This window comes from Brassica napus, chromosome A9, assembly GCF_020379485.1.
Source record: "Brassica napus cultivar Da-Ae chromosome A9, Da-Ae, whole genome shotgun sequence".
In the NCBI taxonomy this organism is placed as follows: domain Eukaryota; kingdom Viridiplantae; phylum Streptophyta; class Magnoliopsida; order Brassicales; family Brassicaceae; genus Brassica; species Brassica napus.
The window spans coordinates 40,375,945-40,398,720 of NC_063442.1; the positions used below are offsets into that span (position 1 = coordinate 40,375,945).

Sequence of the window (22,776 nt, forward strand, 5' to 3'; positions counted from 1 at the left end):
ATTTTCATTTATTATTTTGTGAATTTGTCATTTACACAACTAAGAACTGAACACATGATGCATGACCTCAACAAATGTAACTCAAAAAATATCACAAAAACTCCCAAAACATAATCAAAAACAACAAGAACAGAACAGAACACAACCATGGATACTGATGAGTTTCTCAAATTTCCTCAAACAAAGCCTAACAACTTAAGGTTACAGGATACTTATCAATACAATCTTCCCAAGGACTATCCTTAGACGGTTTCACATTCCTCAAAGCTTCCCAAACCGCACTGTTACACTTAAACCCACTCCCAAACGCAATCTGCCAAACCCGGTTGCCTCTCCTCATCCTTCCTTTAGCCTCAATGTAAGCCAGCTCATACCAAATGGAGCTAGAAGACGTGTTCCCAAACCTATGAAGAGTCATCCTCGAAGCCTCGACATGAACCGGCGAAAGCTGCAGATTCTTCTCCAACTCATCTATCACAGCTCTTCCACCAGCATGGATACAGAAATGCTCGAAAGCAAGTTTGAAATCCGGAATATACGGTTTAACCTTACCGTTAAAAAGCTTCTTCACAACAAGAGTCACGAAGAAGAGAATCTGCTCGCTTATCGGTAGAACAAGAGGACCCAACGTGGTGATATTAGTTTTGAGAGTCTCCCCAGCAATAGCCATCAGCTCTTTCGACAAGGACACACCGGTTCTCCCCGTGTCGTCCTGTTCTTGATACACGCAACGGAAAGCCTTGTCGTCTGCTCCACGGTGTGTCCTGACCACGTGCGAGAGCCTGTATTTGGACCTTCTCTTGTCCCTAGACTTGTTGGACAGCAGAACCGCGGAGCCGCCGACGCGAAACAAGCAGTTAGGAATCAACATTGCTTTCTTGTTACCGAAGTACCAGTTCTGAGTAATGTTCTCCGTGGAGACAACAACCGCGTAAGTGTTCCTATGCACTAACAACATATCTTTAGCGAGATCAACCGCTATAACCCCGGCGCTGCAGCCCATCCCGCCGAGGTTGTAGCTTCTGATGTTACCTCTAAGCTTATACTTATTCACGATCATCGCCGAGAGCGAAGGAGTAGGGTTAAAGAGACTACAGTTCACAACCAAGACCCCAATATCCTTCGCCTTCACGTTCGTGTTCGCGAACAGCTTATCCAACGCCCCGAACATGACCTGCTCAGCTTCTTCTCTAGCGGCGGCCATCGAGATCGTGGGCGGGACGTGGTGCATAGCCTCGGGGAGGTACGTGTCCTCCCCCAGACCAGACCGCTCGAGGATCTTGCGCTGGAACTCGAGGGAAGACTCGTCGAAGTCTCCGGTGAGTGTAGAGTGGTTCATGAAGCGAGAGACGGGAACCTTGAGGTGGTCAGGCGGGAGGTAACAGGAGAAGTCCACCAAGTAAATGGGCCTGGGCCGGGTCATGACGTAGACGGTTAGACCGAAGACGAGAACGGCGGAGCAGGCGATGATGCTGACGAGATTGTACTGGAGATGGATCCAGAGCTGGCGGAGATCTTCGGGGTCGGTCTGAGACACTTCGACGGAGATGACGACGGCGAGAGGGAGCAAGCAGAGAGCCAGGAGATTCGAGATGACGTAGTGGTAGCCTAGCTTCACGTACTTGAGATTCACGCTTTGGAGAAAGTCAGGTAGGATCCGGGTTTGTCGGATCTGTACTCCGACAGAACCGTCACCGTTGCTTCCTCGGGCACCGTCCATGGTTAAGAGATGAGATTTGTTGAACTGACAGAACAAAGAGAGTCTGGTTTTTTTTTTGTACGGAGGTGTAAACGGGAGAATGCTGTCTTTAAAATATTCAGGAACGTAAAGGAGACAAGTTTGACGATGGCCCACCAAAAAAAAAAATCACAGAGCTTTGGTTTTGAACAGGACAGAGATGTTTGAAGCAATGGAGAGGAAAGAAACAAAGGTGGTAGATCTAGTGGAGGGTACACGTTTTTTTTTTTTGGAAAAAAAGGAATATTGACGAAGCATACAGCAGCAAAGCAAAAACAGAGTGGAGAGAAGAGAACCAAGAGACGTGAGGCATGTGAGCTGTGTTTTTTTTTTTGTTCCTTTTCTCTTTTTATTTATTTTTTGTTACATTGGAATTATTAAAAAAAGATATTATTAGCATCTTGAGAATAGATTCTGTATGACTGTGTATCTGTAAAAATATTTTTTGATTTTTTTTCTTATTAGAAAATGTTTGATCGTGTCCCAAATTGGCCGCATATTCCTTTTCTTACGTGAACAAAACTAACTTTTTTTGGTTAAGTTGTAATTTGATAAAATTTGTTAAGATATCACTTCCTCTATCTGTACATCATAAACTGATTAATTTTCGTTAAGAGAGAAAATAATCAAGCGGCTGATGCTCTGGCCAGAAAAGCTACTCAACAAGTTATTTCTTCTGTTAATTTTCATATTCCTCCTCTTTGGTTGATTAAATTTTTGTATTATCCTTTCACAATTTAATTAAATAAAGCTATGCTGTTAAAAAAAAAACTGATTAATTTTCGTGATATAGTAGAATGGAACAGATAGGCCTGGGCTTTCGGATCTTTGGGTCCGGTCCGGGTCTTTCGGGTCCTAAATATTTAGACCCAATAGATACTTAGAAATTTTCAGTTCGGGTTCGGGTCGGTTCTTCTCGGGTCCGGATCAGTTCGGGTCTGTAATTAAAATACTCATAATTTTTCGGGTTCATATCGGGTCTGGGTCGGGTTCAGGTATTTAGGATCTGAAAAAGACATGACATACCCAATTCCATCAAATTTAGTTGATATTTGTCATGTATATCTAAAATTTTACAAAATAATTTAAATGAAACTATTAATAATTAAAATAAAACATTTTAAACTCTAAATTTTACATTTTAAAGCTTCATATTACTTAAACAATATTACATAATAATAACAAATATTGTTAACAAAAGATATTTCAACTAAATCATAAAATAATATATATAAAATAGAACACAAAAACATTATAGTTTTAGATATACATGTTTTTAAATCGGATACAAATCGGTTCTTATCGGCTCGGATCTATTCGGGTCGGTTCTTTTCGGATCCGGGTCTATTCGGGTCGGTTCCTTTCGGTTTCGGGTCCATTCGGGTAAAAACAATTTAAACCCAAAAGGTACTTGTAAATTTTCGGTCCGGATCCGGATCGGATATTTTTGGGTCGGTTCCGGTTCGGGTCCAGGTTAAAATGCTCAGGCCTAAGAACATAGAAGGGTAACTAGTATAGTAAAATACAAAAAAAAAAACTAAAACTAAAAATAGTGTGAAAAAAGTTACATTCCAAAATAAAGGGTTTAAAGGAAAGAGATCTCAAAATGTTGACTTTGTAACCATCTAAAAAGGCGAAAATCTTGTGGGAAGTGTTATCCGGATCTGATTGGAAGCTGAGATCTCCATTAAGCTTTTTCAAAACTTTTAAAATCGAGCGTATCTCACTTTCAAATTTGCTTGAAACTATAACAGTAGTGATGGAACTGCTGTGTACATTACAGTGTTATTTATTTGCCTAAATATTCAATGAGCCCGTTGGGCTCATTTACTTAAAAGCCCATTTGTGCTGCTTAAGGGCTGGTTTGTTATGTCTTATCCATATAAGAAAATAGGGAAATCGGCCAATTCCTACGTTAACAGAACCCAGCGGTCCCGATCAGTACATGAACATATCAGCTGTGCAAATACATACATCAACACTTAGTTAATTCAAATTCCATACACGAACTAACAAAATACGGTTTTTACATACATTGACCAATTTACCGTTAGTCAGACGTAACGGAATATGAACTGTCGCTTAGCTGTCTATCATACGTGGCTTTTACGTTTAAAATAATAAATAGTAAATAAAAAACCTTTTTTTAAATTGCCTAAAGGTGGAATCGAACCCAGGTTAGCACAATGACTCTTTGATCACTCAACCACTGGGCCAAGTTTGATACATTGATTTTGTCTCCTCTTAACTTCTATTTATACCTTGATAAATCATTTTCTGTTTTTTTTTTCCTTCCTGTGCATGTTTTTATTATCAAAAAAAAAAATCTCTCAAATGTTAGTTCCTAATTTAAAAAACAAGTGGTTTAGAAATTATTCAGTAAAACATAAAAGATGATATTGTTTGGCAATAAAAAACAAGCCTTTGAAGTTCTTTTTCTGTCAACTAAATATAATCACAAACCGGCGTGTAATCAAGATCGTTTCTTGTCTATTACATAAGTTTTTTGGTCTCAGTATGCTCATCAAACAAATATTATCACAAACCAGCAAATGGAGTTCTTTTTTTTGCTTTGAAGCAAGTAATGAATCATGGAATTGGAATGACAGACATTTAAGAGATTCTGGAAACATTTGGATGAAAAGTCAAACTGGGAAAGAAAAAAAAAAAGAAATATGTGAATGACATATCTGTATAAATAAGAAACAATTGGGATTAAAAACAATGATTCGGGTCTAGCACAATGGTTTCTTCTTGTGATGGATATTGCTCACACCCGGGTTCAACTCCCCCCTTAAACCATATTTTATTTCTTTTTATTAATTTATTAATTATTTAAAAACGTAAAAATCCACGTAGGCGGTACATAACAGACAGCTCATATTCTGTTACGTCTGACTAACGGTAAATTGGTCAATGTATGTAAAAACCGTATTTTGTTAGTTCGTGTATAGAATTTGAATTAACTAAGTGTTGATGTATGTATTTGCACAGCTGATATGTTCATGTACTGATCGGGACCGTTGGGCTCTGTTGACGTAGGAATTGGCCGATTTCCCTAAGAAAATAAGATGTGCCAAAGCCGGTAATAGTAGTAGAGGCTGTGGTTAAGGAGGATCAAGAACACGTAGAAGCTGAATATGACAGCTTTTTTTACTCATGAACTTGCTTTCAAACAAAACAAAAACTTTTATTTTTCCTTTCTTTAATTTGGATAAGTGTATCATTTTTGTGTTGGGTTAAATCAAATGCACGTCGCTTTCTTTTGTATTAAACAACGAACATGTTTTTTGTTTTATAAAGAAACAACGAACAGTTTTAAACGATAAGATCGTTAGGTCAGAAAAGAACACATCATCTTCCACCTCACTAATTCTTCTAATCACTGTTTCTGATATTTTTGTTTCCCCCTTTCATCACCCTAAGACTTTTTCGTGACTTTACCGACGTTTTAAATAAAGTTGGTTAATTAGATAGATAACCACATGTTTTCCTCAAACAAATGACGTACATTAACTATATCTGCTCAACTTGGTCCATCGCAATCCTCGGACACGCGCTTTGTTCTCATTAGATCGAAAGATAAAGCTGTGTGATATCTTGGTGGTGGGTTCTACAAGTATAATCTTGGCCATAAACAATATTTCCCTTCAAAATCTTCCTTTAATATATGTGGTTGTTACTTTCTTCTTTGGTGAGTTTCTTTTTATTTTTCTCTTATATTATTATTATTCTTCTTTTCATTCTCTTGGGATCTTCATAGTTTGAGAAGCTTCGAGTGTTGTTAAAGGTAGTTACTTTGTTCTTGAAGAACAGAGCATCTTGAAACTTTATTTCTTATCTAGGTCAATCTCCAAAGTTTGAGAGTCTTCTAAGCGTTTGCAAAAGTTTGAGTTCTTTGATTATCTTAGCGTTTGCGTTTCAATTTATAGCAGATACAAATATTGTTTGGTGTTGTTTGTTATTGCTTCTGTCTATGTGTTTCATGATGAGAATCTTCCATTCTAGGACATAAAAGATTCTCTTTTGTTTTTTTAGTTTGAAGTATTCCTCGTTTCATGTCCTTAGGACAAGGCTTTCTGTTCCTCAAAACTAGGTCTCTCCTGTCTCTCGGAGTGAGAATAAAATCTAGGTTTTAAACACTAGTTGATCGTCTTCCTCTCGGTCATGGAGGAACCTTGTGAGGCACGTAACAATGGTGAAGCCTTTCAAAGACCTAAATATCGTAACTATAACCACCTCAGCTCCAGAATCTCCTCGCCCTGGTTGGATCTGAGAGTGTTCTACGTCAGGATAAGCAATTTCACGGTGGAAGATTCAACCCCTGAAGTCCTCACCATCAATCACATTCCTCTGGATCCAGATACGCTCTTGGAGATAAACGGTGTTAGGATGAGCATGTACTCAGAAGGGTGTTCTTCAAAGCTTAGGAGGGATCGAGTTGATAAGAAATCCGAAGAAGCTACTTATGTAAGCACAGACAATATCAGGTTAAATGGTAGCGTGAAGTTTGAGGTTTATGACAAAAACGAGCTAGTCTTGTCTGGAACCCTTGAGATGTCTGATGGTAATGGGTTCACTGGGGAATTGAAGAATCAGTGGAACATGACTTGTGAAGCTGAGATCACTGCAGGGTCTGGTTTCTTAAAGGAGAAGAGCAAAAACGGTAAAGAGTTGTTGCCAACATTGCCAACTATAGAGGTCTATGTCACTGGTTGCTTCTCAGGAACGCCCATCATCTTAACCAAGACTCTACAGCTTGGTTCGAGAAAGAAGCACAGTAGAAGAATGGCATTGGATTCAATACCGGAGTATGAAACCGCAGAGCCTCAGAAAAACACTTCCTCTGAGCTCCATTTTCAGGTAACTTTCAAGATATATCATATACTTCAGGATACAATGCTTTTTCTCCTCATTGCCTCAGAGTTTTATTGAACATATATAGTTGCTGTTTCAAATGTTCAACCAGTTGATTACCATCTCTGATGAGGAAAATATGATTTATAACATGTTTTTGGACCTCCTTTCCCTATTGAATAAAAACCGTTTAAAGAATTGAAGTGGACCAGTCTCCTGCTGATGAAAGTGGACATGTCACATGTGGCTACACAGAGTTTACTATTGAAAAAGAAATATAAAAAAATCTCCCATTTGGTTATGTTTTCTAAAGAACATAACCAAATCCAAATGGTCTGTAAAATACCTTGAATCATTGTAGGCTAAAGAGTGTTTCCACTTCAACATTCACATATTACTGGTAGGAACTAGAGTCTTATACTAGTAAACATGCAATGTGAGTTATTACATAAATGCCAGTATGAGAAGTACCTAGCAAAGCGAAGCCTTCAAAGTGTATATGGTCGGTGTCCTTACGACAACCATTTCTTCCTCTTATGTAGGAAACAGAATACGCAAATTACAAAGAGGGATACGAAGGAGATATGTACTGGAAAAGTGACCAGTGCTTGGATGGAGAGATGTCATGGTTCAATGCAGGTGTTAGGGTTGGTGTTGGGATTGGACTTGGCGTCTGTGTTGGTCTTGGGATTGGTGTGGGTCTTCTCGCTCGTACTTATCAATCAACCACCAGAAACTTCAGGAAGAGGCTTCTCTAGTTTTATATATATTTGCATATTTCTTCCTTGAATTAAGTTTTGAAAGAGTCCTTTCTAAATGTTTGTATTTTAGGTGTGATGTGAATCAAACAATTTGGTATGGGATTGTTGTTATATGTTTTGATGTAAATAGGAGATTGGGAGTGTAGCTTTTGTATCGTATATTCTCATAAGGCAAATTCTGAATACACTCGCCTTACATACGCCTTACATACGCCTCGGTTTAACTCTTCCTCTAGGCATCAAACCTGGATCACATCACTCGGTTTAACTCTTCCTCTAGGCAAGCCGTTGATGAGGAAGGCGTATGTAACTGAAGAGACACACTCCATAATCCAAGTGATCCAGGTTTGATGGAATCCCAATCTTTGGCTAACAATACCGGAATTGTTCTGTGGCTTGTAGTCGGGTTACTTGCCTAGCAAGATAAGCAACATCATGATGTGTTATAATAATAACTCCTTGTTAGTTTTTCTGTCTCTTTTACTAGTTATGCTCATACTTGATTCAAAAGTTGTCAGTCTTTCGAGCTCGTGTCAAACCAAATGTGGAGATATAAACATCCCGTTCCCCTTTGGAGTCGAAAACGGTTGCTATCTCGACGACTGGTACCAAATAGAATGCAGAAATTCTACTTTCCCATTCCTCTCCAAGATGGACATGGAAGTTGTGAATATCTCTCTGCGTGACGATGATAGGTTTTATGATCCCACGACATTCGGGTCAATACGTCTCAAAATCCCGATAACATCCGTTGGATGTTCAGGAGATGGAAAAGAATCTAGATTGTTTTTGAATTTTAAGGGTCGCCCCTTTTTCTTGGGGACAGGAAACAGCCTCGTAGCGGTTGGTTGCAACAGCAAGGCGTTGTTGACTTACATAGAGCCCATCATGGTGGGGTGCGAGTTGAATTGCACTGCACCTTCAAGTAAAGGGATGCCATACAGCGAAAGCATCCCTTTTTTAGACAAAACCGGGTGCTCAGGCGACGCACTGCCTTATACCAACACAGGGGACTGTAGAATTACCGAAGATGATGAAGAAACAAGCTGCAATGGTAACGGATGCTGCCGTGCTAGTCTACCGAATGATCCTCAACAGGTGATCGGCGTCAGAATAGAGAGCTCTGATCATGGAAACTCGACAGCCCTAGAATGCAAAGTCGCTTTCTTAACAGATGAAGTCTACACATTGTCTAATGTAACTGAGCCACAAATTTTTTCCGATAAAGGGTATGCTACAGTTAGGGTAGGATGGGTCACTCAGACGAAGAATCTTTCCTTTATAAAGTCATTGGGCTGCAACAACTCCAGAGAGTACAATATTGCTTCATTTGAATCTCCTCGACACAGCATAAGTTGTGTATGCAACAATATTACCATTTCTGGGACCAATTATGCAAACTGTGGATGCAGCGACGGTTATACAGGCAACCCGTACCTAATTAACGGATGCGAAGGTTAGTTAATTGCTTACCAAAATTCTCTATGCTTGTGCTGTGTGTATAAACATCTCTTTAGGTTACAAATCTTCCATGTCAGCTACTTAAAATTCCATGGTTTATCATATTCACTATTCAGATATTAATGAGTGCTTAATACAAACACCATTCTACCAAAGTTGCCGCAAGTGCGTAAATTTGCCTGGAAGTTATAAATGCTCGGAAGATAAGACTGGGACAATAATGATAGGTAAGTCAATGAATGTATCTTCAGATTCAGTCATCATCATGAATATAATCTCGCAAATGTAAACATGGTAATGATCATCAACATACCTTCTCTTTGTGATCTTTTCAGGAGTAGGTACAGGTCTTGGCACCTTAGCCCTTGTAGGTGGAATTTGGTGGTTGAGAAAGTTCATTAAGAAGAGAAGGATTAATCGAAGGAAAAGAAAGTTCTTCAAACGTAACGGAGGACTATTGTTGCAACAACAATTAAATACAAATAAAGGCAACATAGAGAAGACAAGAATATTCACAGCAAAGGAGCTTGAAAAAGCCACTGAAAACTTCAGCGAAAACAGGATACTTGGACAAGGTGGTCAGGGCACTGTGTACAAAGGAATGCTTGTTGATGGCAGAACGGTTGCTGTCAAGAAATCCAAAGTTGTGGATGAAGACAAACTAGAAGAGTTCATAAACGAGGTGGTCATTCTCTCCCAGGTCAACCATAGACACGTCGTCAAGCTCTTGGGATGTTGTCTTGAGACCGAGGTTCCTGTTCTGGTTTATGAATTTATCCCCAATGGTAACCTTTTCCAACATATTCATGAAGAATCTGATGATTATGCAATGATATGGGGCGTGCGTCTACGCATTGCTGTTGATATCGCAGGAGCTCTTTCGTATTTGCACTCTGCTGCTTGTTCTCCTATTTATCACAGAGATGTCAAGTCAACAAACATATTGCTAGACGAGAAGTATCGAGCCAAGGTGTCTGATTTCGGTACTTCAAGATCAGTGACCGTGGATCATACTCACTGGACGACAGTTATTTCAGGTACAGTTGGATATGTGGATCCAGAGTACTACGGGTCCAGCCAATATACCGATAAGAGTGATGTTTATAGCTTTGGAGTCGTCCTCGTTGAGCTTATCACTGGAGAAAAACCTGTAATAACCCTTTCGAGTTCTCAAGAAATAAAAGGCTTGGCGGATCATTTCAGAGCTGCCATGAAGGAGGAAAAATTCTTTGATATTATGGATGCTCGAATAAGAGATGCATGTAAACCGGAACAAGTAATGGCAGTGGCAAATCTAGCAAGGAGATGTTTGAATTCAAAGGGAAAGAAGAGGCCGTATATGAGAGAAGTGTTTACCGAGTTAGAGAAGATATCTTCATCTCAAGAAGTGAAGACTGAAAATGATAATGGTGATGATGAGGAGGAAGGAATGAATATGATTGAGATAGCTGATTCGTGGACCATTGGTGTCACTGCTCCAGCCTCTAGTATTGTCCCTTCGTCATCCTTGTCAGACGTTGAACCATTGTTTCCTTGTCCCACATGGTGAAGTGTGAAAAAGGGAAGCTAATTCTGAATAAAGTTGATGCTATGTTCAAAGGTTTGGTATTTTCTGTAATTAAGATGATGTTGTGATTGCGTGTCTTCTCTGCATTGAACACCTGCTCATGTATAATATGATGAAAACATTTCATCTGCATAGGTTTTATCATTCACTCTTGCACATCTCTCTTATCTCTTTTTTTTTTTTTTTACTTTTCCCGTTTTGCCTCTAATTTTACTTGAACCGGCAGTTGATTTGTTATATATGCTTTCCTGAAATTAAATGAAGCAACGTTTGGAGTGTTATTACCATATGGTAAATGGCAGTCCAATATATATAAATAATTTTTAATTAATAAGGTTATATATTACATAATAATTATAATTAAATTTTAGCTAAATAAGTAACATTTTCTTTAGAAATATTTTTTTATGAACTTTTTGGGTTAGCGGATATCCACAGTTTTAAATCAGTAGACCCGCATCTATCTCATTTCTAAAATTCACAATCCGCATCAGAAAGATCTTAACCAGCATCCATTCTACAGCAGGTCAAACACACCCGGGTTCGAACCAAATTCCTAGCCCTAAACTTATCTTAGGTTTCGGAGTTAGAGTTGACTCTAGGTTTTAAACACTCGTTGATCATCTTCCTCTCGGTCATGGAGGAACCTTGTGAGACACGTAACAATGGTGAAGCCTCTCAAATACCTAAATATCGTAACTATAACCAGCACAGCTCCAGAGTCTCCTCGCCCTGGTTGGATCTGAGAATGTTCTACGTCAGAATAAGCAATTTCATGGTGGAAGATTCAACCCCTGATGTCCTCACCATCGATCACATTCCTCTGGATCCAGATACGCTTTTATAGATAAATTAGGTGTAGAATAAGCATTGACTCAGAAGGGCGTTCTTCACATCTTAGGAGTGAAGAAGCTACTTATGTTAGCACAGGCAATATCAGCAGGTTAAATGATAGCGTAAAGTTTGAGGTTGATGACAAAAGCGAGCTAGTCTTGTCTTGAACTCTTGAGATGTCTGATGGTAATGGGTTCACTGCAGGGTCTGGTTTCTTAAAAGGGAAGAGCGAAAAAGGTCAAGAGTTATTGCCAACTATAGCGGTCTATGTCACTGGTTGCTTCTCAGGAACACCCATCATCTTAACCAAGACTCTACATCTTGGATCAAGAAAGAAGAAAGTAGAAGAATGGCACTGGATTCAATACCGGAGTATGAAACTGCCGAGCCTCAGAAAAACACTTCCTCTAAGCTCCATTTTCAGGTAACTTTCAAGATATAGCATGATACTGGTAGGAATTAGAGTCTTATAGTAAAAATACAAAGAGAGTTATCGCATAGATGCCAGTATGAGAATTAACTAGCAAAGCTAATCCTTCAAAGTATGTATGATCGGTGTCCTTAAGTTATCGTTCTTTTGTGTGTGTGTGTGTGTAGGCAAGAGAATACGCAAATTACAAAGAGGAATATGAAGGAGATATGTACTGGTAAAGTGACCAGTGCTTGGATGGGGAGATGTCATGGTTCAATGCAGGTGTAAGGGTTAGTGTTGGGATTGGACTTGGTGTAAGGGTTGGTGTTGGGATCGGTGTGGGTCTTCTCGCTCGTACTTATCAATCAACTACGAGAAACTTCAGGAGGAGGCTTCTCTAGATTAAATAGTATATATGCATTTGCAGATTTTTTATCTTAAAACTTTGAAAGAATCCTTATAAATAATTTTAGTTGTTTGTATTCTAGGTGTGATTGTGAATCAAACGGGTGGGATTGTGAATCATGTTGATATCTGTTTCGATGTAAATAAGCGATTGAGAGTTTAGCTTTTGTATTCAGAATTTGGCTGATGAGGAAAGATTAAATTGGTCTACATATCCTAATTCACTGACTTGGTGTTTTGAAAAAAAATAATGAGATTGTTGAAATCTCGTTAATCCAGTAGTTTAAATAAAAATTCATTAATGTTTTTATATTTGAAAGTTTGAGTTTAGAAGAAAACAAATTATGCATAAAACACAAATGAATATGGACTACTCATTTTATTGATTAAAATATTGATATAGGAAAATATAAGATTCAAGATGAAGCTAATCAGTCTAGTTGATCTTGAAGTTTCTATCTTTTATCAAGAATTGTCTCACGATGAATTTTCTCACAAGCGTATTTCAAAACGCTTTGAACCGTGATAATTGATAATTATAGAGCATGTTAAGAAAATTAAACGGTTTGATGGTTCATCTTTCAAACAAGACGGCGTTGATTATTGACCTTAAGCTATCAGAAACTCGCCATTGGTTGATTTATATATACTTGGACGACAACTGTTTACGACGTACACCACCAAAACTTGTCCTATGACATATATCTCACAAATTCTTTTAAATCTTGAGAGTTTGGTTTGCTTTGTTTAGCGAGGATCAAGTTTCGATCAGCAAGAAAAGCAACGTCATGAGGAGCAACACCAACTATTCCTTGTCGACTCTTCTCTCACCTCTACTTATGCTCATGCTTGCTTCAAAAGTTGTCACTCTTTCGGGCTTGTGCCAATCCGAATCATGTGGAGGTATTAAGATTCAGTACCCATTTGGAATCCAAGAACGTTGCTATCTCAATGAATGGTACAAAGTCGAATGCCGAAACTCTACTATCCCCTTCCTTTCCAAGATGGGCAGAGAAGTTGTGAATATCTCATTTGAAGGTGATGAAGATGGTGGTTACTATAGTTACCGTCAGTCATTCGGATCGGTTCGTGTCAAGAGCCAAATAACATCATTTGGATGTTCCAGAAATGGACAAGAGTCTAAACCGGTTCTGAATTTGACGAACAGCCCATTTTTCTTTGGGAGAGGGAACAGCCTTGTAGCTGTTGGTTGCAACAGCAAGGCGTCATTAACTAACATCGAGCCGGCTAAGTTGGAGTGCGAGTTGAACTGCACTGCGACGTTACCTACAAAAAGCGTCCCGTTTTTAGACAACACCGGGTGTTCTAGCAACGCTTTGTCTTATGCTTACCGTCCTCAGGTTTGTGCAAATAACCAAGGGGAAGAAGAAAGAAGCTGTAATGGTAATGGATGTTGTCGTGCAAGTTTACCGGATGACGCTGAGGCTCAACAGGTGATCGGTGTTAGGATAGAGAGCTTTGATCAGGGAAACTCTACAACTGGAGGATGCAGGGTCGCTTTCTTAACCGATGAAGTCTACATGTCTTCCAATGCAACTGAACCCCAAAGCTTTTTCGCCAAGGGGTATTCTACAGTTACAATAAGATGGGTCGTTAAGACGACTAATCTTTCCTTCTTGAACTCCTTAAACTGCATAGACTCAGAAGAGTACGATAGTTTACCATATAAAACTCAACAAAGAAGAGCCTGTATATGCAACAATATCACCATTTCTGGGAGCAACTATGCAAACTGCGCATGCAACCGAGGTTATACAGGCAACCCATACCTCTTAAACGGATGCCAAGGTTAGTAAAATTGTTTCATAGTTTCTCTTCTGTTTGTGTGTCTAAAAGCATGCACGTCACTTTAGATAATCATCTAGATATCTGATAGATATTAGAGATTTATTGGAGAGCAAGATGTGTATCTTGCGAACCTATTAAAGACTGTTGAAGTCTAAGTATGAAGTGAAGCCCATGTCTATAAAACCTAAACCAAACAATGTTATATTAATCATATTATGATAAGGAGTAGATGATTTAGATATATATCATAAGGTTTAGATAAATTATTTTTAAATTATTTTCCTAGTTGAGATAGATCTAACGATCTTGTGTATATGCAAGACTATCTTGTAAACCATTAAGACACAATACAAAAATATATCATGGCTCCGACTGGTGACATGTAGTATTAGAGTTGAATTACAATATGATTTATAGTTCGATGTAACTTGCAGTAAAAAGTATGTGGTAAAAACGGTAAGTTTATGTGGTAAGTTTTACAGTAAAAATAAAAGTTATCATTTTATTAAAACTTGTGACTGGTAACATTTTTGATGTATAAGTTGCAGTAAGAGTTCTGAATAAAAAAAATTGAATATAAAAACAGAGAAATAAACATTTTTTTATTAAGCTATATTTTAAATAAATAAAAATAATTTTTTTAAAATAAGTATAAAAGTTTAAAAAATAATTTTCAGTATATATAATTTTCTAAGTATTATAATAACTACTAATAATATTTATTTTAATATCAATAATAAGTTAAATTAAATGAAATAACTTAGGTCAATATATATAGAATTTTGTGACTGGTATTTTTTTGTGAATTATCAAATAGAATTTATGCTTAATGTTTTGTATAATTGACTAAACGTGAATAATTCAAAAACTTAGGAACAAGAAAGATTATAAAATCTTTGACTAGCCTAAATTTAGGTAGAGTACACTCTGTTCACGATTTTCTTTTGTGGTAGTTCACGATTTTTTTTTTTAAAAAAATAGAAAAATTAATTAAATTTGTAACTCAACTCCTAAAACATTGGATTTTGGTTGATGTAGGTTTATGTTTTGAGTTAGCAATTTTATGAAAGGTTTAAGTCAAAGTTGTAACTCAACCACAACACATCTTAAATCAAACTTAAAATCAAAAAAATAAATTTAATGCATGATTGGTAACATTTTTGAGTTACAAGCTTAACTCAAACTTAATCAATCCTACCACATGTCACCAATCAAACCCCATATTCTACAATAGATAGAATATTAGTTTTTAATAGAATTTATTTAATAACTAAATTATAAATCAATTCAAGATAATATGAGCAATCATGACATGCAACATATGTATGAGAGTATTTCAAGGTTTTTTCAGTTTTTCATACGAGAATATGTGCTAGTCATCTCTCCACTCTTTAAGTTTTTCTATTCAACTTTCGCAATTTATTTTATTTTTTTAATATTTAGATGCTCAGTGAGATACCCACCAATATATAATTGCTCTAAACATCTCCTTAGGATTAAAAATCTTCCATGTCTACAGTATAAAACATTTTTATGATTTCTATAATTAAATCTAATCCAAAATCATTTATCCCAATTCGTATAAATTTTAGAGATTTTTTTTTTTGGTTTTGTAAAGCTATAAAAGCTAAAATTTGCCAATTTATCTTAGATTTTATTAAAAAAAATTGTGAATGATTCGTTTGGTTGTATCTGTAAAAATTGTATTCTAGTTTTTGAAAAAATATCTAATCATTCGCAATGGTTTTTAGTTCTTAATGTAAATTTGATTATTAAACCAATGAATAAATTAAAAAAATAGTCATCTTGATTTTACTCTAAGATTTTAACTTCTTATATATTTGTATTAGTTCTGATCATGTTTTTTACATAATAATATATATTTTTATAACAGTCACAACTTGTAAAGCTTTTAATATCATGCAAGTTGTTTAAAATATTTTTGAATTAAACGTCACAACTTTCAAAATCAAGATCTCTACCGTCAAAACAAGGTATACTTGTTTATGTTCAAATCTAACATGTTTCTAATTAAGAAAGAAGAAACTAACATTGATCCATCTTGAATTGGAATCGTGGATTCTAGTATTCAATTTGATTTTCCTTTACTTTTCACTTTAGTGATTTTTTCATGGAGAATGAATCTAAATCTTTAAACACAATCTTTCTTTTTTTTTTTGAACACCAAATGCTTATATTAAACTAAACGCCCCATGGGCTAAGTCGATTACAACCGGAGTGATCCTCGACGGTAAACAGATAAACGGAAACAATTAAAACATAGCGAAGGATAGATGTGGCTAAGGAGAGAAGAGACCCATAGAGAAGCTTCACTTGTAATCCTAAAGCCTGCATTCGAAAGAACGCAAAAAAGTCGAAATCGACGTTGAAGAACCCAACCAACGGGTTTTGATAACAAGAAGTCTGAGAACCTCCGTAGACGATTGCAGCTCCGAGGAAAGGGTCGCACTGTGAAGAACCGTCGATGCTTGAGACGGCATAATGTAATGGAGACGCAGCGATGTTATTGTAGCAATCAGAACTAGCGAAACCACACTCTTGCACGGTAGCTCTTGCGATGAGGGAAAAGGAAGGGGATTGTAGAACCGAATCTGTGAAGAACCGTCGATGCTTGAGACGGCGTATTGTGATAGAGGCGCAGCGGAGACATAGTAGCGTGAAGATCTGGCGCATCCACACTCTTGCACAATAGTATCGGAAGTGAGGAAAGGGGTGAGAAGTCACCTCTGTGAAGAACCGTCGATGCTTGAGACGGCGTAATGTGATGGAAACGCAGCAGTGACATAGTAGCGAGAAAATCAGGCGAATCCACACTCTTACACAATAGATAACTGAGACGCTGCGGCAGTTGACTAGAAACATATCAAATCTGAAACCAATCTTTGGAGGGGTCGTCACTTAAACACAATCTTTCTTTCATGTGATTATTCTATGTTTCTTATATTATTGACTAAGAGAGACAAAAAATATGTATCATTTTATCAATACGATCGAATTCTAATGATTGTTTACTCGAAAAATCAATCCAACACAATATCACATTTAATACTAACATTCATAATTTTAGTAAGAAAATAATCAAACCAAAAGACACATAGATCATATAAGAATATAAATGTTCTTACATACTTCGTCTAGTTACACGTCTAAAAATCATAAGCTAATTAAAATTTCCATGATCTTTCGTATCCACTATCCAGATGTTAATGAATGCCTTCTAAGCTATGGAGAGGGCCGATACACATGCCAAAAAAGCCATACTTGCGTAAATGAGCCTGGAAGTGTTGATTGTGTTGAAAAGAAGACTGTGGCGATACTGATAGGTAAATGTATCTTCAGAATCATTCATCAGTGTGAATAAGAATGGTGATCAACAAACCGTCATTTGTTTCGTTTTCAGGAGTAGGTTCAGGTATTGGCATCTTAGTCCTAGTAAGTGGAGTTTGGTGGTTGAGAAAATTTCTTAAGAAGAGAAGGATCACTCAGAAGAAAAGGAAGTGTTTCAAACGTAACGGGGGACTATTATTGCAACAACAACTAAACACAAGAGAAAGTAACGTCGAGAAGACAAAAATATTCACCTCGAGAGAGCTTGAAAAAGCCACTGAAAACTTCAGCGAAAACAGGATACTCGGACAGGGTGGTCAAGGCACTGTGTACAAGGGCATGCTTGTAGATGGCAGAACGGTTGCTGTCAAGAAATCCAAAGCGGTGGATGAAGACAAACTAGAAGAGTTCATCAACGAGGTTGTCATTCTCTCCCAGGTTAACCATAGACATGTCGTCAAGCTCTTGGGATGTTGCCTTGAGACAGAAGTTCCCGTTCTGGTTTACGAGTTTATCCCCAACGGTAACCTTTTCCAGCATATCCATGAAGAATCTGATGATTACACAATGATATGGGGCGTGCGTCTACGCATTGCTGTTGATATAGCAGGAGCTCTTTCGTATCTACATTCTGCTGCGTCTTCTCCAATATATCATCGGGATGTCAAGTCAACTAACATATTACTAGACGAGAAGTATCGAGCCAAGGTGTCAGATTTTGGTACTTCAAGAACAGTAACGGTAGATCAAACTCACTGGACAACACTTGTTTCAGGTACAGTGGGATACATGGATCCAGAGTACTACGGATCCAGCCAATATACCGATAAGAGTGATGTTTATAGCTTTGGGGTCGTCCTCGTTGAGCTTATCACAGGAGAGAAGCCTGTGCTAACGCTTTCTAATACTCAAGAAATAAAAGGCTTGGCGGATCATTTCAGAGCTGCCATGAAGGAGGACAAATTCTTTGATATTATGGATGCTCGAATAAGAGATGCATGTAAACCGGAACAAGTGATGGCAGTGGCAAATCTAGCAAGGAGATGTTTGAATTCAAAGGGAAAGAAGCGGCCATATATGAGAGAAGTGTTTGCCGAGTTAGAGAAGATATCTTCATCTCAAGAGGTGAAGACGGAAAATGACAATGGTGATGATGAGGAGGAAGAAGAAGGAATGGATATGATAGTCATGGCTGACTCGTGGACCATTGGTATTACAGGTCCAGCCTCTAGTACTGTTGCTTCGTCTTCCTCGTTGGATGTTGAACCCTTGCTTAAAACACATGGTCCCGTCCCTTAAAATGAAAATATTCATTTCCCTAGCTCTTAAGTGAATATAAGATATGCAAAACCAAACACTTGGTGTGTATGTGATTCTTGTTATTTACTTTCATGTGTTGATAAAGGAATTTTAAAGCCATTCGTTGATTTTTGTTTCCCTTCTTGGCCTTTTGAATATGAACTCAAATCGTTTGAGTTGAAGCGATCTTTCTACATGTTGAACACAACCTACAAGGCTACTAACTCATACTTAAAAGCTTTTCATATCTACCCAAACTCCAGCATTTTACAGCTCTATGATATTTCCACTTTAAGGCCAGGTCCTGGCCATCAAGTCTATAAGCTTCAATTAGTCACTTTGTTAAGAGAATCAAGAAGTCAAAAAGATCTGACTCAACTCGAATATAAAGAGATAAACATACCAATATCAGGCTACAGTTAGTTATCTTAAGCAGATGGCAGATAAAGAGATCCACTTTTTTAAATTTCTCGTGCACATTAAATCAAACGAAAATGGCGGTTAAAACGTTCGCGCGTGATTTGATCATTAATCAAACGTTATTTTGTGCACACATTTATTTTGATTTTCATATGCAAGAATATATTTCTGCTATTCTCGTGGGCTTTCGTCCTAGCAACTCGAAGACGGTTAGGCTGGGCCGAGGTAGACTCATCGTGTTCTATTAGTATTAGAACAATTCAACGGACGATAATGTCAAGGATTCAAAGCAGATAATTTGACTTTGTAGTCGGTTTAGATGCGAGATTAGAGATCATGAACTTGTAACCAATTTACTCAGTGATTAGTTATAATCCAGTTGTCGAGACATTAAGTATTGGCGAATGACTCAGAGATGCTAAATGTAGCAAAAGACAGACATTCAACACGACATCAATTTCAGACCGCCCGTCTGCTATTCTCATCACTGTCGATTCTTCACAACTCTCTTACTCATAAATTCACAGGAATTTTGATTTTCCAAAATAGGCCATCAGGAAAAAAATATAAGCAATATTAATTTAATTACTGAAATCTTGATTGATAAACTCAAATGAACCTCTAATATCGGATTTATTAACAAAGAAAGGATGTGAAAACAATGGAAAGAAAAAGTTTTTGGTTATGGCATCAGATAATAAATAGAGATTGGTTGTCAACACTGGTAAATCTGTGTGTAGAATAAGATAAAATACTCATCACTTGCCATTGGAAACCCGTAATTTCTCTATTCACGTTATAAAAAGACAGAAAGATTGAAAACCAGAACAAACAAAAGCAAAACAAACACTTTCGAATAAGTTGATCAAAGAACAGCAACCGAGCTTTGGTCTTCTTAAAAAAGAGTATATATAGCGAGGAGCTGACAACCCTACCTAGGGTTTAGTGTTTAAACGGGCTGGTCTTTATTATAATTTCTTATTGGGCTCTTAAGCCGAAAAGCCTCAGTCCGATTTGGCAAATAATTTTGATACACATATTCATTTACGCCCAAAAAAATATCCATATTGCTAAACCACTCGAAATTAAAAAAAATTATGTGTAAATAAAGTTTAAAATGACGAGAAATAGATATATTCGAAATACCCAAAGAAAACAGACAGCAATCAAAAATGTAAAAATCAAATTCATCTACAAAGATGGAATGATATACATTGCCTTTTGCTTATATCTGGATGCATTCAATTTTTCCGTATTTTTCTCTTGCATTCGTTTTACTTTTCTTAAGATTACGTTTATTTTGGATTTGTAACTTGTTCGTTATCTCCGGCTCTGTAAAAATGTGTGGATACATATGATGGATCACAAAGACTTAAGACACAAGTTTACTGCAATTTTCTTTTCATATCCTTTACTCACAATACATCGATATCCAGTGGCGGAGCCAGAAAAACTATTTGACGGGGGCACATATTAAATAAATTTAATAATATAAAATTAATAAAATAAAATAAAAATTTATTAAATATATATACTATAAAATGTTAATCAGAAAACATAATTTACTATAAGCTACAAAAAAAAGCAATATTTATTTTTTAGACATGAAATTTTTAATAAAATTATTAGAAAACTTTACAGTTTTAAATGCTACAGTTAAAACTAAATTAAAATATACAAGTCTATAAGTTTATGTTATATATAAAAACTGATAAGACATTATTTACGATTAATTTATAAACATTTGTCATTATCGATAAGACATTATTTACACAAATGAAAAGGGTATGTTGACAATAAAAAGTATATCAACTAATATTAAAACAAAAAGCAGGAAAAATACTATTAGTAGTGAAAGTGTACGTGTCAAACAGCAGATCATTGTAGAGAAAGAGAAAGAAAAAGATAGAATACGGGAGTTCGAACTCTGAAACGAAGGTTATATACGGGGCACTTTACCAAATGTTCCACAGAAAACAAGTGCACACGTCTATGTACCTAAGTGACCTATATAAAAGAGTAGGGGGCACGTGCCCCCGTACCAAACACTGTAGATCCGCCCCTGTCGATGTCTATAAATACAGAAGAAAACAAAGTAACTACCCATTATTATCGCACGTCACTAGTGGAAAGACACACGTCACTAGTGGAAAGACAATTCCATTAACTTAGGAACAATTATAATATCACGTCTTCTTACTCCAAACCATTGGTTTACTTTGGTTAACCATTTGACTCTCATCAACATATATGAACTTGGTTAGACTAACGTTATATGTTTTGACCATGCATTCACCAAATGCTCGAATATTGTTATTTTCTATATACATGTGGGTGGAAACTAAAAATAACATATCCACAAAGAATCATCCGCATGTACACTTTGGGCCGGAAATGACTTCACGAATATTCGATTAATATCAAGTGTATATCATTGACTGTTTTGATTTTCTTTTCAGAAATACTTTAGATTTATCTTTTCTTGGTAATTGATCATCTCATGGTACAAATATAGGCTTTGTTTGCCATCCTTTTTTTTAATTGATCATCTCATGGTACAAATATAGGCTTTGTTTGCCATCCATAAAACCTTCAAGTCTATAATGTTTTCTCCTTGAATCATGCTCCTTGGTCAGTCAGATGTATGCGTACAAAGATAATCGTTTAATGATCTTGATCGGTGCGGTAAAACAATTAGACAACTGCAAAACTCATAGAAACTTGTATATCCCTATAATATGCCTGCCCTATAAAGTCTAAAGCAAAATAAACTATACTATTCTTTTAGTTAGCTAAGCTGACTTTTGGATTTCGGACCAGTCTTAAAGCGTGGATGGACCACTGAGTAGAATACATAAACTGATCAATTTTTCCACGTACTGACTGCAAAGATTTCCGTTTTGTATATAAATAAAATTCTGTATAAAATATTGTCAAACAAGTGATCAGCTACACCCTATGTAGTTCAAACCGGATCGGATGAAAATGCTCTGAAAAATATCCACTCTTCCCGTCTTTTTGAACTAGATAACTGAGCCGATAACAATAAGAAAAAAAGAAGAGTGATCAGCTACAATGTTTGAGAGACTCAGAACTAGTTTTTTCGATTAATAGATTTTGGTCAAGTAATAACTATGATCGATCCTAAATTTAAAAATCATTTCTTTTTTTGAAAGAATTAAATATATATATATATATATATCTACGTCACACTAGTCCTATACTACACTTAATAATAGGCTAGCTGTCCCATATACTATAAGTTTCATATACAAGAAGACTCACTGGCGATAAATATTACAATAGATAAGTCCTACATATGAAAATTCTAGAAGGAAAATAAAGTTTTATCCTAGATATATATGGGCAACAGCTTTCGTTCATAGCATCTCTCACGATGGTACATTCTTTCTAGCAAACTCTAAACAGATATAAGAATAGTAATTCTAGAAGTTATATTTTCATATAAGAAAGCTCCATATATTCCCTGTTTACTACACAGATTCATATGGCATCATGACTTATAAATGTTCTCTTTATGGTCCCGGTTACACTAGTAGTTAACTAGTAAGAAAAGGTGTATTTACCCGATAGAGATGATTAGGTTTCAAAGCATATTTTCTTCCCTTGTATCCTTTTTATACTGATATAAACAATAAAATGGTTAGACATCCAATAACCAAAAAGAGATGGTACCGATTTGGGCGAATAAGTTAAGGTGGTCCACGAACGAACAAAAGAAGGATGAACTTAAGACAAACATAGCACTTCGAATTGAATTTTATAGATTTGAGAGGGGTAAATTGACCACCCTCACTATAAGGTGGCGGATAAATCATTTTTGTGTCTTATATATATGACATTT

At 36.7% G+C, this 22,776-nt stretch overlaps 4 protein-coding genes, 1 non-coding gene and 1 pseudogene across 5 annotated transcripts; 4 read left to right on the top strand and 2 right to left on the bottom strand.

Annotated features, from left to right (window-relative positions):
- Positions 1-44: 44 nt before the first annotated feature.
- On the bottom strand, positions 45-2,213 carry LOC106369093 (3-ketoacyl-CoA synthase 4-like). Its single transcript, XM_013809197.3, has one exon. It carries the CDS (start codon positions 1,718-1,720, stop codon positions 188-190), a length of 1,533 nt encoding a protein of 510 aa, XP_013664651.2. The 5' UTR covers positions 1,721-2,213; the 3' UTR covers positions 45-187.
- Positions 2,214-5,069: 2,856 nt separating this feature from the next.
- BNAA09G44170D (uncharacterized protein At1g01500) lies at positions 5,070-7,541 on the top strand. The gene is made up of 2 exons (XM_013809199.3): positions 5,070-6,601; positions 7,138-7,541. Exons 1-2 carry the CDS (start codon positions 5,906-5,908, stop codon positions 7,351-7,353), a joined length of 912 nt encoding a protein of 303 aa, XP_013664653.1. The 5' UTR covers positions 5,070-5,905; the 3' UTR covers positions 7,354-7,541.
- Positions 7,542-7,766: 225 nt separating this feature from the next.
- LOC106369092 (putative wall-associated receptor kinase-like 11) lies at positions 7,767-11,761 on the top strand. The gene is made up of 3 exons (XM_013809196.3): positions 7,767-8,812; positions 8,934-9,044; positions 9,153-11,761. Exons 1-3 carry the CDS (start codon positions 7,792-7,794, stop codon positions 10,364-10,366), a joined length of 2,346 nt encoding a protein of 781 aa, XP_013664650.1. The 5' UTR covers positions 7,767-7,791; the 3' UTR covers positions 10,367-11,761.
- LOC106369096 lies at positions 11,022-12,185 on the top strand (annotated as a pseudogene).
- Positions 12,186-12,234: 49 nt separating this feature from the next.
- On the top strand, positions 12,235-18,667 carry LOC106369091 (putative wall-associated receptor kinase-like 11). The gene is made up of 3 exons (XM_013809195.3): positions 12,235-13,844; positions 17,066-17,188; positions 17,266-18,667. Exons 1-3 carry the CDS (start codon positions 12,824-12,826, stop codon positions 18,489-18,491), a joined length of 2,370 nt encoding a protein of 789 aa, XP_013664649.2. The 5' UTR covers positions 12,235-12,823; the 3' UTR covers positions 18,492-18,667.
- A 927-nt stretch (positions 18,668-19,594) lies between these two features.
- Positions 19,595-19,681, bottom strand: LOC125578804. Its single transcript, XR_007316887.1, has one exon. It is a non-coding gene; the product is annotated as a small nucleolar RNA R16 (small nucleolar RNA).
- Positions 19,682-22,776: the final 3,095 nt, after the last annotated feature.

What these genes read in the sequence shown, in the direction of transcription:
- LOC106369092 (XM_013809196.3), top strand. Translation starts at nt 7,792, where the DNA reads ATGATGTGTTATAATAATAACTCCTTGTTAGTTTTTCTGTCTCTTTTA. An exon ending in CCTAATTAACGGATGCGAAG is followed by an intron (nt 8,813 to 8,933) that starts GTTAGTTAATTG and finishes TTCACTATTCAG; the next exon opens with ATATTAATGAGTGCTTAATA. An exon ending in GACTGGGACAATAATGATAG is followed by an intron (nt 9,045 to 9,152) that starts GTAAGTCAATGA and finishes TGATCTTTTCAG; the next exon opens with GAGTAGGTACAGGTCTTGGC.
- LOC106369093 (XM_013809197.3), bottom strand. Translation starts at nt 1,720, where the DNA reads ATGGACGGTGCCCGAGGAAGCAACGGTGACGGTTCTGTCGGAGTACAG.
- LOC106369091 (XM_013809195.3), top strand. Translation starts at nt 12,824, where the DNA reads ATGAGGAGCAACACCAACTATTCCTTGTCGACTCTTCTCTCACCTCTA. An exon ending in CCTCTTAAACGGATGCCAAG is followed by an intron (nt 13,845 to 17,065) that starts GTTAGTAAAATT and finishes TCCACTATCCAG; the next exon opens with ATGTTAATGAATGCCTTCTA. An exon ending in GACTGTGGCGATACTGATAG is followed by an intron (nt 17,189 to 17,265) that starts GTAAATGTATCT and finishes TTTCGTTTTCAG; the next exon opens with GAGTAGGTTCAGGTATTGGC.
- BNAA09G44170D (XM_013809199.3), top strand. Translation starts at nt 5,906, where the DNA reads ATGGAGGAACCTTGTGAGGCACGTAACAATGGTGAAGCCTTTCAAAGA. An exon ending in CCTCTGAGCTCCATTTTCAG is followed by an intron (nt 6,602 to 7,137) that starts GTAACTTTCAAG and finishes CCTCTTATGTAG; the next exon opens with GAAACAGAATACGCAAATTA.